Raw genomic sequence first — 17,197 nt, forward strand, 5'->3', positions numbered from 1 at the left:
GTTATTTTTATTTGTTTATTTGTGCCTTGGTCTTCATGCGCTAAAACCTCACGAGTCCTTTGCCTCCTCCCACCTCTCCGCCCCCTCCTGACATCACAAATTATGGGTAGAAAAGGGCACAAGCCCTGAGCTATCCCTCCAGGATCATGACTCTTTAGCTTAGCTGTTGGTCAGAGCTGCTGCTGACTTTGTTCAGAGAAACTCTTTGTTCACTGAGAGGAGAAATGGAACAGAAAAGACTCAACCTGGACCAGGAAACCTTCTCTTGTTGCATCTGTTTGGATCTACTGAAGGACCCGGTGACTAGTCCATGTGGACACAGCTACTGCATGAAGTGTATTGAAACCTACTGGGATAAAATAGGAGATCCACAGCTGCCCTCAGTGTAGGCAGACCTTTAAGGCGGGTCCACACCGCACCGACTGCCCGACTTGCGTTGGTAAATGAAGTCGGGCTACTTAATATGGCCGACTCCAATGGCGGATTACACATTTGAATCGGCTGAAATGAACGCCGACGTGGGCCGATTCGAGCGACCACACCAAGGAAACTCATGTCACGGACGCCGACTCTCTCATACCCCTTTTCCACCGAGGCATTTTGAGGGCCGGTTCGGAGCCGGTGCCCAATCGCGAACCAGTTCTTCCTGTTTCCACAGACAAAGAGCCGGCTCTCAGCCTGGAAAACTGGTTCCCGAGCGGCCCCAATTCTTTGCTGGGCTGGAACCGGCCCCGGCTTACGTTAGGGGCTGGGGGCGGGGTTAACGCTCGAGGCAACGGGGGAAAATACGCCGCTGCGGAGTTTTACTAACGTTACTGTTCCCGGTAAGTTTCACTTTTAAAATGTTTCACCTCGTTGCAAACTAACGACACATTTCTGTTTAGTTTACCAAGCTAGTGATTACGTTCGTAACAGCAGCAACTAGTGGCTTTGCTTCCTTGGGTAATGTAAGCTGACCGGCTAGCTAGCCAGCTAGCGTGATATTGCTAACAACAACGTTAGCATGCCACTTTCTGACTGCCGTTAACTAAACGTTACCAACTACCAACGTAACATAACATCTGTGTTCACAGCGTCGTGGACACGTTTGTGATTAAACCGCTGTTCTCTGGTTTGTGTTTGTAGAGCTGTCGGACATCGGCGATGAACGGAGGTCCAACCTGCAGATGACTAAACATCAAACACTCCGATCTATTGATCACACACTGTTCTAAACTTTAAAAAATGATGTGATTTTAGTATTTTGTGAATTTTATTGTTATTGTATTATTTACCAAAATAAACACCTTTTCTGAAGAGACATGTCTGCTATGCTTGAAATTAGCGCTGCGGGGAAACCTCAGACGTATACAGTGACGTAATGACGTGGTTCTCTGGGCTCTCTAGCCGGTGGAAACGCAAACAGGTTCTCGGACGGTTCGCAAGTTGAACCAACTGCGAACCAGCACGGCACCGGCCCGGCTCTTGAACTAAGTTCGCGTTGGTGGAAAAGGGGTATCAAAGACGCCGATTTTCGGTCCGGTGTAGACCTGCCTTTACACCGAGGCCTGTCCTGCTGAAAAACACCATGTTGGCAGTTTTGGTGGAGGAGCTGAAGAAGACTGAACTCCAAGCTGCTCCTGCTGGTCTCTGCTATGCTGGACCTGAAGATGTGGCCTGTGATTTCTGCACTGGGAGGAAACTGAAAGCCCTCAAGTCCTGTCTGGTGTGTCTGGCCTCTTACTGTGAGAAACACCTCCAGCCTCATTATGAATCACCAGCATTCAAGAAACATCAGCTGGTGGAGCCCTCCAACAAGCTCCAGGAGAACGTGTGCTCTCGTCATGATGAGGTGATGAAGATGTTCTGCCATACTGATCAGCAGTCTATCTGTTATCTCTGTGCTGTGGAGGAACACAAAGGCCACGACACAGTCTCAGCTGCAGCAGAAAGGACTGAGAGGCAGAGAGAGTTGGATGTGAGTCGACTAAACATCCAGCAGAGAATCCAGGACAGAGACAAAGATGTGAAGCTGCTCCAACAGGAGGTGGAGGCTATCAACCACTCTGCTGATAAAGCAGTGGAGGACAGTGAGGTGATGTTCACTGAGCTGATCCGTCTCATGGAGAAAAGACGCTCTGACGTGAAGCAGCAGGTCAGATCCCGGCAGGAAACTGAATTGAGTCGAGTCACAGAGCTTCAGGAGAAGCTGGAGCAGGAGATCAGTGAGCTGAAGAGGAAAGACGCTGAGCTGGAGAAGCTCTCACACACAGAGGATCACAACCAGTTTCTACACGACTACCCGTCGCTGTCACCACTCGGTGAGTCCACACACTCATCCAGCATCAACACCCGTCGTCTGCGCAACTTTGAGGACGTGACAGCGGCTGTGTCAGCGGTCAGAGATGACCTGCATGATGTTCTGACAGAGACATGGATGAAGGTCTTGGCTAAAGGGACTGATGTGGTTGTTTCACTGCCGCAACCAGAGCCCAGGACCAGAGCTGAATTCTTAAAATATTCATGTGCACTCACACTGGATCCAAACACGGCACACAGAGACTTGATATTATCTGAGGGGAACAGGAAAGTATCAATGACGGTACCAGGACAGACCGTTCGTAATCACAGAGACAGATTCCAAGATTGGAATCAGGTCCTGAGTAGAGAGAGTCTGACTGGACGCTGTTACTGGGAGGTGGAGAACACTGGGGGGTTAATTTCTATAGCAGTCGCATACAAGAGTAACATCAGAAAAGGTAACCTGCAAGAAGTTGGGTTTGGATACAGTGATAAATCTTGGGCATTAGCAAGTGACAATAAGAGATATGAACTCATTCACAACAAAGTCCTAACTCGCGTCTCAGGTCCTCCGTCCTCCAAAGTAGGAGTGTACCTGGATCACGGAGCAGGTATACTGTCCTTCTATAGGGTCTCCAAGACCATGACTCTCCTCCACAGAGTCCAGACCAGGTTCACTGAGCCTCTCCATGCTGGATTTTCTTTAGATTTCTGTTACGGGGAATCTGTTGTGCTCTGTAAACTCAAATAGACAGAAGTCAGTTAACAGTTGAATTCAGTCTTTTAACTCTTCAACCCATTGTGTCTCCATGTTTGCTGCAGATTGTTGGTTCTTCACTGCTCTGAGATCAGCTGTCAAACATGACAGTTGATCATGTTCATGATTTAAAAAAAAAGTTATATTGGTACTGGAAACTACAATATTGGTATTTTGAAATTGAAACTGCAATAAATTTCTGAAAGCTCAATATTTTCGCACACATTTTTTCCCATTTTTGTTCATGAAGGGGTTTTTGTTTAATTTAGATATAATGAATCACATTAAGTACACAATGTGTAGTTAGCGATAACCTCATTTAGTCAGACTGGTTGAAGTAAAACAATATTTCCCAAGACTACAATCAAACCACAGACACTGAAATCCTTATGTCAAAAAAGGTAATTTTGTAAACTCAAAGATAAGCCATAAAACAAGTATTTTTATTCCTTGGCCATGATGGGACACAATCTGGATTTGCATCATGTTTCAAATTCACTTTGAATGTAAGGCATCACATTATATGTGATTTATGGATTACATATAATTTCCCACTGAGGATCAAACATGCCTCCTGACACAAACCAGAAAAAAATAGGAATTTTCAAAACTTCTGTCAAACTTCAGAATAAAAGGTCACTGTGACAAGCAAAAGTCTTTGAAAATGGCAAATTTGTTCTGATATGGATAGTAGAGACTGCTGCCTGCATGTTGATGACATGAATGCAAACTGAGCATTTGATCCCTCTTGATTGGCTGGAGTTGCCTCGGTGGTCGTGGGAGAATTTTCCCAGTGGATTAGGCCTACTGGGTTTTTCACACTCACTTCCATTGATTGTTGTTGTGACTCATTGTATGCATGTATTTTTCATACATAATTATCACTTGATTGTCCGAACAAACATCGTTACATTTCAAAGGAGGTGACCAGAAAGTGAGTTGTTGTCAGTAGACGACTCTGCTTTCGTCTCAAAGAGGCTCACATTGATCAGCGACTGCAAACCTAAACTCCACTCACCACTTGCACCTGGACAACGACCTGAAGGAATTGTGCATTTTGAAAGAAAATGGGACAGTGTTGACACCAAGGAGGACTTTGTCCATCCTGGAGAGGGAGGTAACTGGCCGGTCATGAGAAACCACTGGACTTTACCTGCTCAGCAGCAAACAGCAGACCCCAATCCAGAAGGACTCAAGGAACCAGATCTGCTTCTTTTGGTGACTGAATCCATCGATCTGTAGTATTGATACACTTTACTTGTGATGTCATTTCATTCATAGCATCCTCTCGTTTCACAACTAATCAACAGAAAGCACACTTCATTATTTGATCTGAAATGTAAATGTGTAAACATCACCTGACATAAAATCTTCAAATGTGGTCAACCTGAACTTCAGGAGATGGAAACATGAGAAAAAGTCCAAAACCAACCTCAACACTTCTATGAAACATGGCTGATATTATGTTGCACACTAAAATAAAACCTCTAATCAGTGAGAATCAAAAGGACAACAGCTAATAAAGAAATCCATTCAGCCATTTCAATACATAGCAGGAGTAATTTTGTCACATTTTCCCCATAAACTTAATTTCACCACAATAGGCACTTATGTCCATTTGGATTTGGAGCTCTTTCTCTCTTTGAACAAGCCAATGGGGACGCTCCAACCGACCGACCAATGACCTCAAAGGGCCCGCCCCCACTCTGCTGCGGTCCAATCAAGTTCTGAATACCAGAAACCTTGGTAACCCCTCCCTCCCTCCCTGCTATAAAAACAGCTCGTCTCTGCCTGTTGGTCAGAGCTGCTGCTGACTTTGTTCAGAGAAACTCTTTGTTCACTGAGAGGAGAAATGGAACACAAAAGACTCAACCTGGACCAGGAAACCTTCTCTTGTTGCATCTGTTTGGATCTACTGAAGGACCCGGTGACTATTCCCTGTGGAAACAGCTACTGCATGAAGTGTATTGAAACCTACTGGGATAAGAAGGAGATCCACAGCTGCCCTCAGTGTAGGCAGACCTTTACACCGAGGCCTGTCCTGCTGAAAAACACCATGTTGGCAGTTTTGGTGGAGGAGCTGAAGAAGACTGGACTCCAAGCTGCTCCTGCTGGTCTCTGCTATGCTGGACCTGAAGATGTGGCCTGTGATTTCTGCACTGGGAGGAAACTGAAAGCCCTCAAGTCCTGTCTTGTGTGTCTGGCCTCTTACTGTGAGAAACACCTCCAGCCTCATTATGAATCACCAGCATTCAAGAAACATCAGCTGGTGGAGCCCTCCAACAAGCTCCAGGAGAACGTGTGCTCTCGTCATGACGAGGTGATGAAGATGTTCTGCCGTACTGATCAGCAGTCTATCTGTTATCTCTGCGCTGTGGAGGAACACAAAGGCCACGACACAGTCTCAGCTGCAGCAGAAAGGACTGAGAGGCAGAGAGAGTTGGATGTGAGTCGACTAAACATCCAGCAGAGAATCCAGGACAGAGACAAAGATGTGAAGCTGCTCCAACAGGAGGTGGAGGCTATCAACCACTCTGCTGATAAAGCAGTGGAGGACAGTGAGGTGATGTTCACAGAGCTGATCCGTCTCATGGAGAAAAGACGCTCTGACGTGAAGCAGCAGGTCAGATCCCGGCAGGAAACTGAATTGAGTCGAGTCACAGAGCTTCAGGAGAAGCTGGAGCAGGAGATCAGTGAGCTGAAGAGGAAAGACGCTGAGCTGGAGAAGCTCTCACACACAGAGGATCACAACCAGTTTCTACACGACTACCCGTCGCGGTCACCACTCGGTGAGTCCACACACTCATCCAGCATCAACACCCGTCCTCTGCGCAACTTTGAGGACGTGACAGCGGCTGTGTCAGCGGTCAGAGATGACCTGCATGATGTTCTGACAGAGAAATGGAGGAAGGTCTTAGCTAAAGGGACTGATGTGGTTGTTTCACTGCCGCAACCAGAGCCCAGGACCAGAGCTGAATTCTTAAAATATTCATGTGCACTCACACTGGATCCAAACACGGCACACAGAGACTTGATATTATCTGAGGGGAACAGGAAAGTAACAATGACGGTACCAGGACAGACCGTTCGTAATCACAGAGACAGATTCCAAGATTGGAATCAGGTCCTGAGTAGAGAGAGTCTGACTGGACGCTGTTACTGGGAGGTGGAGAACACTGGGGGGTTAATTTCTATAGCAGTCGCATACAAGAGTAACATCAGAAAAGGTAACCTGCAAGAAGTTGGGTTTGGATACAGTGATAAATCTTGGGCATTAGCAAGTGACAATAAGAGATATGAACTCATTCACAACAAAGTCCTAACTCGCGTCTCAGGTCCTCCGTCCTCCAAAGTAGGAGTGTACCTGGATCACGGAGCAGGTATACTGTCCTTCTATAGGGTCTCCAAGACCATGACTCTCCTCCACAGAGTCCAGACCAGGTTCACTGAGCCTCTCCATGCTGGATTTTCTTTAGATTTCTGTTATGGGGAATCTGTTGTGCTCTGTAAACTCAAATAGACAGAAGTCAGTTAACAGTTGAATTCAGTCTTTTAACTCTTCAACCCATTGTGTCTCCATGTTTGCTGCAGATTGTTGGTTCTTCACTGCTCTGAGATCAGTAGTCAAACATGACAGTTGATCATGTTCATGATAAAAAAAAAAGTTATATTGGTACTGTAAACTACAATATTGGTATTTTGAAATTGAAACTGCAATAAATTTCTGAAAGCTCAATATTTTCGCACACATTTTTTCCCATTTTTGTTCATGAAGGGGTTTTTGTTTAATTTAGATATAATGAATCACATTAAGTACACAATGTGTAGATAGCGATAACCTCATTTAGTCAGACTGGTTGAAGTGAAACAATATTTCCCAAGACTACAATCAAACCACAGACACTGAAATCCTTATGTCAAAAAAGGCAATTTTGTAAACTCAAAGAAAGCCATAAAACAAGTATTTTAATCCTTGGCCATGATGGGACACAATCTGGATTTGCATCATGTTTCACATTCACTTTGAATGTAAAGCATCACATTTTATTTGATTTATGGATTACATATCATTTCCCACTGATGATCAAACATGCCTCCTGACACAAACCAGAAAAAAATAGGAATTTTCAAAACTTCTGTCAAACATCAGAATACAGAATATTGTCTTTGAAAATGGCAAATTTGTTCTGATATGGATAGTAGAGACTGCTGCCTGCATGTTGATGACATGAATGCAAACTAAGCAATTGATCCCTCTTGATTGGCTGGAGTTGCCTCGGTGGTCGTGGGAGAATTTTCCCAGTGGATTAGGCCTACTGGGCTTTTCACACTCACTTCCATTGATTGTTGTTGTGACTCATTGTATGCATGTATTTTCCATACATAATTATCACTTGATTGTCCGAACAAACATTGTTACATTTCAAAGGAGGTGACCAGAAAGTGAGTTGTTGTCAGTAGACGACTCTGCTTTTGTCTCAAAGAGGCTCACATTGATCAGCGACTGCAAACCTAAACTCCACTCACCACTTGCACCTGGACAACGACCTGAAGGAATTGTGCATTTTGAAAGAAAATGGGACAGTGTTGACACCAAGGAGGACTTTGTCCATCCTGGAGAGGGAGGTAACTGGCCGGTCATGAGAAACCACTGGACTTTACCTGCTCAGCAGCAAACAGCAGACCCCAATCCAGAAGGACTCAAGGAACCAGATCTGCTACTTTTGGTGACTGAATCCATCGATCTGTAGTATTGATACACTTTACTTGTGATGTCATTTCATTCATAGCATCCTCTCGTTTCACAACTAATCAACAGAAAGCACACTTCATTATTTGATCTGAAATGTAAATGTGTAAACATCACCTGACATAAAATCTTCAAATGTGGTCAACCTGGACTTCAGGAGATGGAAACATGAGAAAAAGTCCAAAACCAACCTCAACACTTCTATGAAACATGGCTGATATTATGTTGCACACTAAAATAAAACCTCTAATCAGTGAGAATCAAAAGGGGAACAGCTAATAAAGAAATCCATTCAGCCATTTCAATACATAGCAGGAGTCATTTTGTCACATTTTCCCCATAAACTTAATTACACCACAATAGGCACTTATGTCCATTTGGATTTGGAGCTCTTTCTCTCTTTGAACGAGCCAATGGGGACGCTCCAACCGACCGACCAATGACCTCAAAGGGTCCGCCCCCACTCTGCTGCGGTCCAATCAAGTTCTGAATACCAGAAACCTTGGTAACCCCTCCCTCCATCTCCTGCTATAAAAACAGCTCGTCTCTGCCTGTTGGTCAGAGCTGCTGCTGACTTTGTTCAGAGAAACTCTTTGTTCACTGAGAGGAGAAATGGAACACAAAAGACTCAAACTGGACCAGGAAACCTTCTCTTGTTGCATCTGTTTGGATCTACTGAAGGACCCGGTGACTATTCCCTGTGGACACAGCTACTGCATGAAGTGTATTGAAACCTACTGGGATAAGAAGGAGATCCACAGCTGCCCTCAGTGTAGTCAGGCCTTTACACCGAGGCCTGTCCTAGTGAAAAACACCATGTTGGCAGTTTTGGTGGAGGAGCTGAAGAAGACTGGACTCCAAGCTGCTCCTGCTGGTCTCTGCTATGCTGGACCTGAAGATGTGGCCTGTGATTTCTGCACTGGGAGGAAACTGAAAGCCCTCAAGTCCTGTCTGGTGTGTCTGGCCTCTTACTGTGAGAAACACCTCCAGCCTCATTATGAATCACCAGCATTCAAGAAACATCAGCTGGTGGAGCCCTCCAACAAGCTCCAGGAGAACGTGTGCTCTCGTCATGATGAGGTGATGAAGATGTTCTGCCGTACTGATCAGCAGTCTATCTGTTATCTCTGCGCTGTGGAGGAACACAAAGGCCACGACACAGTCTCAGCTGCAGCAGAAAGGACTGAGAGGCAGAGAGAGTTGGATGTGAGTCGACTAAACATCCAGCAGAGAATCCAGGACAGAGACAAAGATGTGAAGCTGCTCCAACAGGAGGTGGAGGCTATCAACCACTCTGCTGATAAAGCAGTGGAGGACAGTGAGGTGGTGTTCACTGAGCTGATCCGTCTCATGGAGAAAAGACGCTCTGACGTGAAGCAGCAGGTCAGATCCCGGCAGGAAACTGAAGTGAGTCGAGTCACAGAGCTTCAGGAGAAGCTGGAGCAGGAGATCAGTGAGCTGAAGAGGAAAGACGCTGAGCTGGAGAAGCTCTCACACACAGAGGATCACAACCAGTTTCTACACGACTACCCGTCGCTGTCACCACTCGGTGAGTCCACACACTCATCCAGCATCAACACCCGTCCTCTGCGCAACTTTGAGGACGTGACAGCGGCTGTGTCAGCGGTCAGAGATGACCTGCATGGTGTTCTGACAGAGAAATGGATGAAGGTCTTAGCTAAGGGGACTGATGTGGTTGTTTCACTGCCGCAACCAGAGCCCAGGACCAGAGCTGACTTCTTAAAATATTCATGTGCACTCACACTGGATCCAAACACGGCACACAGAGACTTGATATTATCTGAGGGGAACAGGAAAGTAACAATGACGGTACCAGGACAGACCGTTCGTAATCACAGAGACAGATTCCAAGATTGGAATCAGGTCCTGAGTAGAGAGAGTCTGACTGGACGCTGTTACTGGGAGGTGGAGAACACTGGGGGGTTAATTTCTATAGCAGTCGCATACAAGAGTAACATCAGAAAAGGTAACCTGCAAGAAGTTGGGTTTGGATACAGTGATAAATCTTGGGCATTAGCAAGTGACAATAAGAGATATGAACTCATTCACAACAAAGTCCTAACTCGCGTCTCAGGTCCTCCGTCCTCCAAAGTAGGAGTGTACCTGGATCACGGAGCAGGTATACTGTCCTTCTATAGGGTCTCCAAGACCATGACTCTCCTCCACAGAGTCCAGACCAGGTTCACTGAGCCTCTCCATGCTGGATTTTCTTTAGATTTCTGTTATGGGGAATCTGTTGTGCTCTGTAAACTCAAATAGACAGAAGTCAGTTAACAGTTGAATTCAGTCTTTTAACTCTTCAACCCATTGTGTCTCCATGTTTGCTGCAGATTGTTGGTTCTTCACTGCTCTGAGATCAGTAGTCAAACATGACAGTTGATCATGTTCATGATAAAAAAAAAAGTTATATTGGTACTGTAAACTACAATATTGGTATTTTGAAATTGAAACTGCAATAAATTTCTGAAAGCTCAATATTTTCGCACACATTTTTTCCCATTTTTGTTCATGAAGGGGTTTTTGTTTAATTTAGATATAATGAATCACATTAAGTACACAATGTGTAGTTAGCGATAACCTCATTTAGTCAGACTGGTTGAAGTGAAACAATATTTCCCAAGACTACAATCAAACCACAGACACTGAAATCCTTATGTCAAAAAAGGCAATTTTGTAAACTCAAAGAAAGCCATAAAACAAGTATTTTAATCCTTGGCCATGATGGGACACAATCTGGATTTGCATCATGTTTCACATTCACTTTGAATGTAAAGCATCACATTTTATTTGATTTATGGATTACATATAATTTCCCACTGATGATCAAACATGCCTCCTGACACAAACCAGAAAAAAATAGGAATTTTCAAAACTTCTGTCAAACATCAGAATACAGAATATTGTCTTTGAAAATGGCAAATTTGTTCTGATATGGATAGTAGAGACTGCTGCCTGCATGTTGATGACATGAATGCAAACTGAGCAATTGATCCCTCTTGATTGGCTGGAGTTGCCTCGGTGGTCGTGGGAGAATTTTCCCAGTGGATTAGGCCTACTGGGCTTTTCACACTCACTTCCATTGATTGTTGTTGTGACTCATTGTATGCATGTATTTTCCATACATAATTATCACTTGATTGTCCGAACAAACATTGTTACATTTCAAAGGAGGTGACCAGAAAGTGAGTTGTTGTCAGTAGACGACTCTGCTTTTGTCTCAAAGAGGCTCACATTGATCAGCGACTGCAAACCTAAACTCCACTCACCACTTGCACCTGGACAACGACCTGAAGGAATTGTGCATTTTGAAAGAAAATGGGACAGTGTTGACACCAAGGAGGACTTTGTCCATCCTGGAGAGGGAGGTAACTGGCCGGTCATGAGAAACCACTGGACTTTACCTGCTCAGCAGCAAACAGCAGACCCCAATCCAGAAGGACTCAAGGAACCAGATCTGCTTCTTTTGGTGACTGAATCCATCGATCTGTAGTATTGATACACTTTACTTGTGATGTCATTTCATTCATAGCATCCTCTCGTTTCACAACTAATCAACAGAAAGCACACTTCATTATTTGATCTGAAATGTAAATGTGTAAACATCACCTGACATAAAATCTTCAAATGTGGTCAACCTGGACTTCAGGAGATGGAAACATGAGAAAAAGTCCAAAACCAACCTCAACACTTCTATGAAACATGGCTGATATTATGTTGCACACTAAAATAAAACCTCTAATCAGTGAGAATCAAAAGGGGAACAGCTAATAAAGAAATCCATTCAGCCATTTCAATACATAGCAGGAGTCATTTTGTCACATTTTCCCCATAAACTTAATTACACCACAATAGGCACTTATGTCCATTTGGATTTGGAGCTCTTTCTCTCTTTGAACGAGCCAATGGGGACGCTCCAACCGACCGACCAATGACCTCAAAGGGTCCGCCCCCACTCTGCTGCGGTCCAATCAAGTTCTGAATACCAGAAACCTTGGTAACCCCTCCCTCCATCTCCTGCTATAAAAACAGCTCGTCTCTGCCTGTTGGTCAGAGCTGCTGCTGACTTTGTTCAGAGAAACTCTTTGTTCACTGAGAGGAGAAATGGAACACAAAAGACTCAAACTGGACCAGGAAACCTTCTCTTGTTGCATCTGTTTGGATCTACTGAAGGACCCGGTGACTATTCCCTGTGGACACAGCTACTGCATGAAGTGTATTGAAACCTACTGGGATAAGAAGGAGATCCACAGCTGCCCTCAGTGTAGTCAGGCCTTTACACCGAGGCCTGTCCTGCTGAAAAACACCATGTTGGCAGTTTTGGTGGAGGAGCTGAAGAAGACTGGACTCCAAGCTGCTCCTGCTGGTCTCTGCTATGCTGGACCTGAAGATGTGGCCTGTGATTTCTGCACTGGGAGGAAACTGAAAGCCCTCAAGTCCTGTCTGGTGTGTCTGGCCTCTTACTGTGAGAAACACCTCCAGCCTCATTATGAATCACCAGCATTCAAGAAACATCAGCTGGTGGAGCCCTCCAACAAGCTCCAGGAGAACGTGTGCTCTCGTCATGATGAGGTGATGAAGATGTTCTGCCGTACTGATCAGCAGTCTATCTGTTATCTCTGCGCTGTGGAGGAACACAAAGGCCACGACACAGTCTCAGCTGCAGCAGAAAGGACTGAGAGGCAGAGAGAGTTGGATGTGAGTCGACTAAACATCCAGCAGAGAATCCAGGACAGAGACAAAGATGTGAAGCTGCTCCAACAGGAGGTGGAGGCTATCAACCACTCTGCTGATAAATCAGTGGAGGACAGTGAGGTGATGTTCACAGAGCTGATCCGTCTCATGGAGAAAAGACGCTCTGACGTGAAGCAGCAGGTCAGATCCCGGCAGGAAACTGAAGTGAGTCGAGTCACAGAGCTTCAGGAGAAGCTGGAGCAGGAGATCAGTGAGCTGAAGAGGAAAGACGCTGAGCTGGAGAAGCTCTCACACACAGAGGATCACAACCAGTTTCTACACGACTACCCGTCGCTGTCACCACTCGGTGAGTCCACACACTCATCCAGCATCAACACCCGTCCTCTGCGCAACTTTGAGGACGTGACAGCGGCTGTGTCAGCGGTCAGAGATGACCTGCATGGTGTTCTGACAGAGAAATGGATGAAGGTCTTAGCTAAGGGGACTGATGTGGTTGTTTCACTGCCGCAACCAGAGCCCAGGACCAGAGCTGAATTCTTAAAATATTCATGTGCACTCACACTGGATCCAAACACGGCACACAGAGACTTGATATTATCTGAGGGGAACAGGAAAGTAACAATGACGGTACCAGGACAGACCGTTCGTAATCACAGAGACAGATTCCAAGATTGGAATCAGGTCCTGAGTAGAGAGAGTCTGACTGGACGCTGTTACTGGGAGGTGGAGAACACTGGGGGGTTAATTTCTATAGCAGTCGCATACAAGAGTAACATCAGAAAAGGTAACCTGCAAGAAGTTGGGTTTGGATACAGTGATAAATCTTGGGCATTAGCAAGTGACAATAAGAGATATGAACTCATTCACAACAAAGTCCTAACTCGCGTCTCAGGTCCTCCGTCCTCCAAAGTAGGAGTGTACCTGGATCACGGAGCAGGTATACTGTCCTTCTATAGGGTCTCCAAGACCATGACTCTCCTCCACAGAGTCCAGACCAGGTTCACTGAGCCTCTCCATGCTGGATTTTCTTTAGATTTCTGTTATGGGGAATCTGTTGTGCTCTGTAAACTCAAATAGACAGAAGTCAGTTAACAGTTGAATTCAGTCTTTTAACTCTTCAACCCATTGTGTCTCCATGTTTGCTGCAGATTGTTGGTTCTTCACTGCTCTGAGATCAGCTGTCAAACATGACCGTTGATCATGTTCATGATAAAAAAAAAAGTTATATTGGTACTGTAAACTACAATATTGGTATTTTGAAATTGAAACTGCAATAAATTTCTGAAAGCTCAATATTTTCGCACACATTTTTTTCCATTTTTGTTCATGAAGGGGTTTTTGTTTAATTTAGATATAATGAATCACATTAAGTACACAATGTGTAGTTAGCGATAACCTCATTTAGTCAGACTGGTTGAAGTGAAACAATATTTCCCAAGACTACAATCAAACCACAGACACTGAAATCCTTATGTCAAAAAAGGCAATTTTGTAAACTCAAAGATAAGCCATAAAACAAGTATTTTAATCCTTGGCCATGATGGGACACAATCTGGATTTGCATCATGTTTCACATTCACCTTGAATGTAAGGCATCACATTTTATTGGATTTATGAATTACATATAATTTCCCACTGAGGATCAAACATGCCTCCTGACACAAACCAGAAAAAAATAGGAATTTTCAAAACTTCTGTCAAACTTCAGAATAACAGGTCACTGTGACAAGCAAAAGTCTTTGAAAATGGCAAATTTGTTCTGATATGGATAGTAGAGACTGCTGCCTTTGGTGGAGGAGCTGAAGAAGACTGGACTCCAAGCTGCTCCTGCTGGTCTCTGCTATGCTGGACCTGAAGATGTGGCCTTTGATTTCTGCACTGGGAGGAAACTGAAAGCCCTCAAGTCCTGTCTGGTGTGTCTGGCCTCTTACTGTGAGAAACACCTCCAGCCTCATTATGAATCACCAGCATTCAAGAAACATCAGCTGGTGGAGCCCTCCAACAAGCTCCAGGAGAACGTGTGCTCTCGTCATGATGAGGTGATGAAGATGTTCTGCCGTACTGATCAGCAGTCTATCTGTTATCTCTGCGCTGTGGAGGAACACAAAGGCCACGACACAGTCTCAGCTGCAGCAGAAAGGACTGAGAGGCAGAGAGAGTTGGATGTGAGTCGACTAAACATCCAGCAGAGAATCCAGGACAGAGACAAAGATGTGAAGCTGCTCCAACAGGAGGTGGAGGCTATCAACCACTCTGCTGATAAAGCAGTGGAGGACAGTGAGGTGGTGTTCACAGAGCTGATCCGTCTCATGGAGAAAAGACGCTCTGACGTGAAGCAGCAGGTCAGATCCCGGCAGGAAACTGAAGTGAGTCGAGTCACAGAGCTTCAGGAGAAGCTGGAGCAGGAGATCAGTGAGCTGAAGAGGAAAGACGCTGAGCTGGAGAAGCTCTCACACACAGAGGATCACAACCAGTTTCTACACGACTACCCGTCGCTGTCACCACTCGGTGAGTCCACACACTCATCCAGCATCAACACCCGTCCTCTGCGCAACTTTGAGGACGTGACAGCGGCTGTGTCAGCGGTCAGAGATGACCTGCATGATGTTCTGACAGAGAAATGGATGAAGGTCTTAGCTAAGGGGACTGATGTGGTTGTTTCACTGCCGCAACCAGAGCCCAGGACCAGAGCTGAATTCTTAAAATATTCATGTGCACTCACACTGGATCCAAACACGGCACACAGAGACTTGATATTATCTGAGGGGAACAGGAAAGTAACAATGACGGTACCAGGACAGACCGTTCGTAATCACAGAGACAGATTCCAAGATTGGAATCAGGTCCTGAGTAGAGAGAGTCTGACTGGACGCTGTTACTGGGAGGTGGAGAACACTGGGGGGTTAATTTCTATAGCAGTCGCATACAAGAGTAACATCAGAAAAGGTAACCTGCAAGAAGTTGGGTTTGGATACAGTGATAAATCTTGGGCATTAGCAAGTGACAATAAGAGATATGAACTCATTCACAACAAAGTCCTAACTCGCGTCTCAGGTCCTCCGTCCTCCAAAGTAGGAGTGTACCTGGATCACGGAGCAGGTATACTGTCCTTCTATAGGGTCTCCAAGACCATGACTCTCCTCCACAGAGTCCAGACCAGGTTCACTGAGCCTCTCCATGCTGGATTTTCTTTAGATTTCTGTTACGGGGAATCTGTTGTGCTCTGTAAACTCAAATAGACAGAAGTCAGTTAACAGTTGAATTCAGTCTTTTAACTCTTCAACCCATTGTGTCTCCATGTTTGCTGCGGATTGTTGGTTCTTCACTGCTCTGAGATCAGCTGTCAAACATGACCGTTGATCATGTTCATGATAAAAAAAAAAGTTATATTGGTACTGTAAACTACAATATTGGTATTTTGAAATTGAAACTGCAATAAATTTTCTGAAAGCTCAATATTTTCGCACACATTTTTTCCCATTTTTGTTCATGAAGGGGTTTTTGTTTAATTTAGATATAATGAATCACATTAAGTACACAATGTGTAGTTAGCGATAACCTCATTTAGTCAGTCTGGTTGAAGTAAAACAATATTTCCCAAGACTACAATCAAACCACAGACACTGAAATCCTTATGTCAAAAAAGGTAATTTTGTAAACTCAAAGAAAGCCATAAAACAAGTATTTTAATCCTTGGCCATGATGGGACACAATCTGGATTTGCATCATGTTTCACAATCACTTTGAATGTAAAGCATCACATTTTATTTGATTTATGGATTACATATAATTTCCCACTGAGGATCAAACATGCCTCCTGACACAAACCAGAAAAAAATAGGAATTTTCAAAACTTCTGTCAAACATCAGAATACAGAATATTGTCTTTGAAAATGGCAAATTTGTTCTGATATGGATAGTAGAGACTGCTGCCTTCATGTTGATGACATGAATGCAAACTGAGCAATTGATCCCTCTTGATTGGCTGGAGTTGCCTCGGTGGTCGTGGGAGAATTTTCCCAGTGGATTAGGCCTACTGGGTTTTTCACACTCACTTCCATTGATTGTTGTTGTGACTCATTGTATGCATGTATTTTCCATACATAATTATCACTTGATTGTCCGAACAAACATCGTTACATTTCAAAGGAGGTGACCAGAAAGTGAGTTGTTGTCAGTAGACGACTCTGCTTTTGTCTCAAAGAGGCTCACATTGATCAGCGACTGCAAACCTAAACTCCACTCACCACTTGCACCTGGACAACGACCTGAAGGAATTGTGCATTTTGAAAGAAAATGGGACAGTGTTGACACCGAGGAGGACTTTGTCCATCCCGGAGAGAGAGGTTAACTGGCCGGTCATGAGAAACCACTGGACTTTACCTGCTCAGCAGCAAACAGCAGACCCCAATCCAGAAGGACTCAAGGAACCAGGTCTGCTTCTTTTGGTGACTGAATCCATCGATCTGTAGTATTGATACACTTTACTTGTGATGTCATTTCATTCATAGCATCCTCTCGTTTCACAACTAATCAACAGAAAGCACACTTCATTATTTGATCTGAAATGTAAATGTGTAAACATCACCTGACATAAAATCTTCAAATGTGGTCAACCTGAACTTCAGGAGATGGAAACATGGGAAACAGTCCAAAACCAACCTCAACACTTCTATGAAACATGACTGATATTATGT

General features: G+C 44.5%; 3 protein-coding genes across 3 annotated transcripts; all 3 read left to right on the forward strand.

The window, feature by feature from the left end:
* Positions 1-224: 224 nt before the first annotated feature.
* Positions 225-6,557, forward strand: LOC311012415 (tripartite motif-containing protein 16-like; the record flags this gene model as incomplete). Its single annotated transcript, XM_084007880.1, has 3 exons — positions 225-350; positions 1,640-1,723; positions 4,917-6,557. The coding sequence occupies 3 exons, from the start codon at positions 225-227 to the stop codon at positions 6,555-6,557; spliced, it is 1,851 nt and encodes a 616-aa protein (XP_083864006.1).
* Positions 6,558-8,423: 1,866 nt separating this feature from the next.
* LOC311012416 (tripartite motif-containing protein 16-like) lies at positions 8,424-10,067 on the forward strand (the record flags this gene model as incomplete). Its single annotated transcript, XM_084007881.1, has 1 exon — positions 8,424-10,067. The coding sequence occupies exon 1, from the start codon at positions 8,505-8,507 to the stop codon at positions 10,065-10,067; it is 1,563 nt and encodes a 520-aa protein (XP_083864007.1). The 5' UTR covers positions 8,424-8,504.
* A 1,842-nt stretch (positions 10,068-11,909) lies between these two features.
* LOC311012417 (E3 ubiquitin/ISG15 ligase TRIM25-like) lies at positions 11,910-15,739 on the forward strand (the record flags this gene model as incomplete). The annotated part of the gene is made up of 2 exons (XM_084007882.1): positions 11,910-13,529; positions 14,345-15,739. The coding sequence occupies 2 exons, from the start codon at positions 11,910-11,912 to the stop codon at positions 15,737-15,739; spliced, it is 3,015 nt and encodes a 1,004-aa protein (XP_083864008.1).
* Positions 15,740-17,197: the final 1,458 nt, after the last annotated feature.

Source organism: Eutrigla gurnardus (assembly GCF_963514095.1).
Source record: "Eutrigla gurnardus genome assembly, chromosome: 4".
Lineage (NCBI taxonomy): Eukaryota > Metazoa > Chordata > Actinopteri > Perciformes > Triglidae > Eutrigla > Eutrigla gurnardus.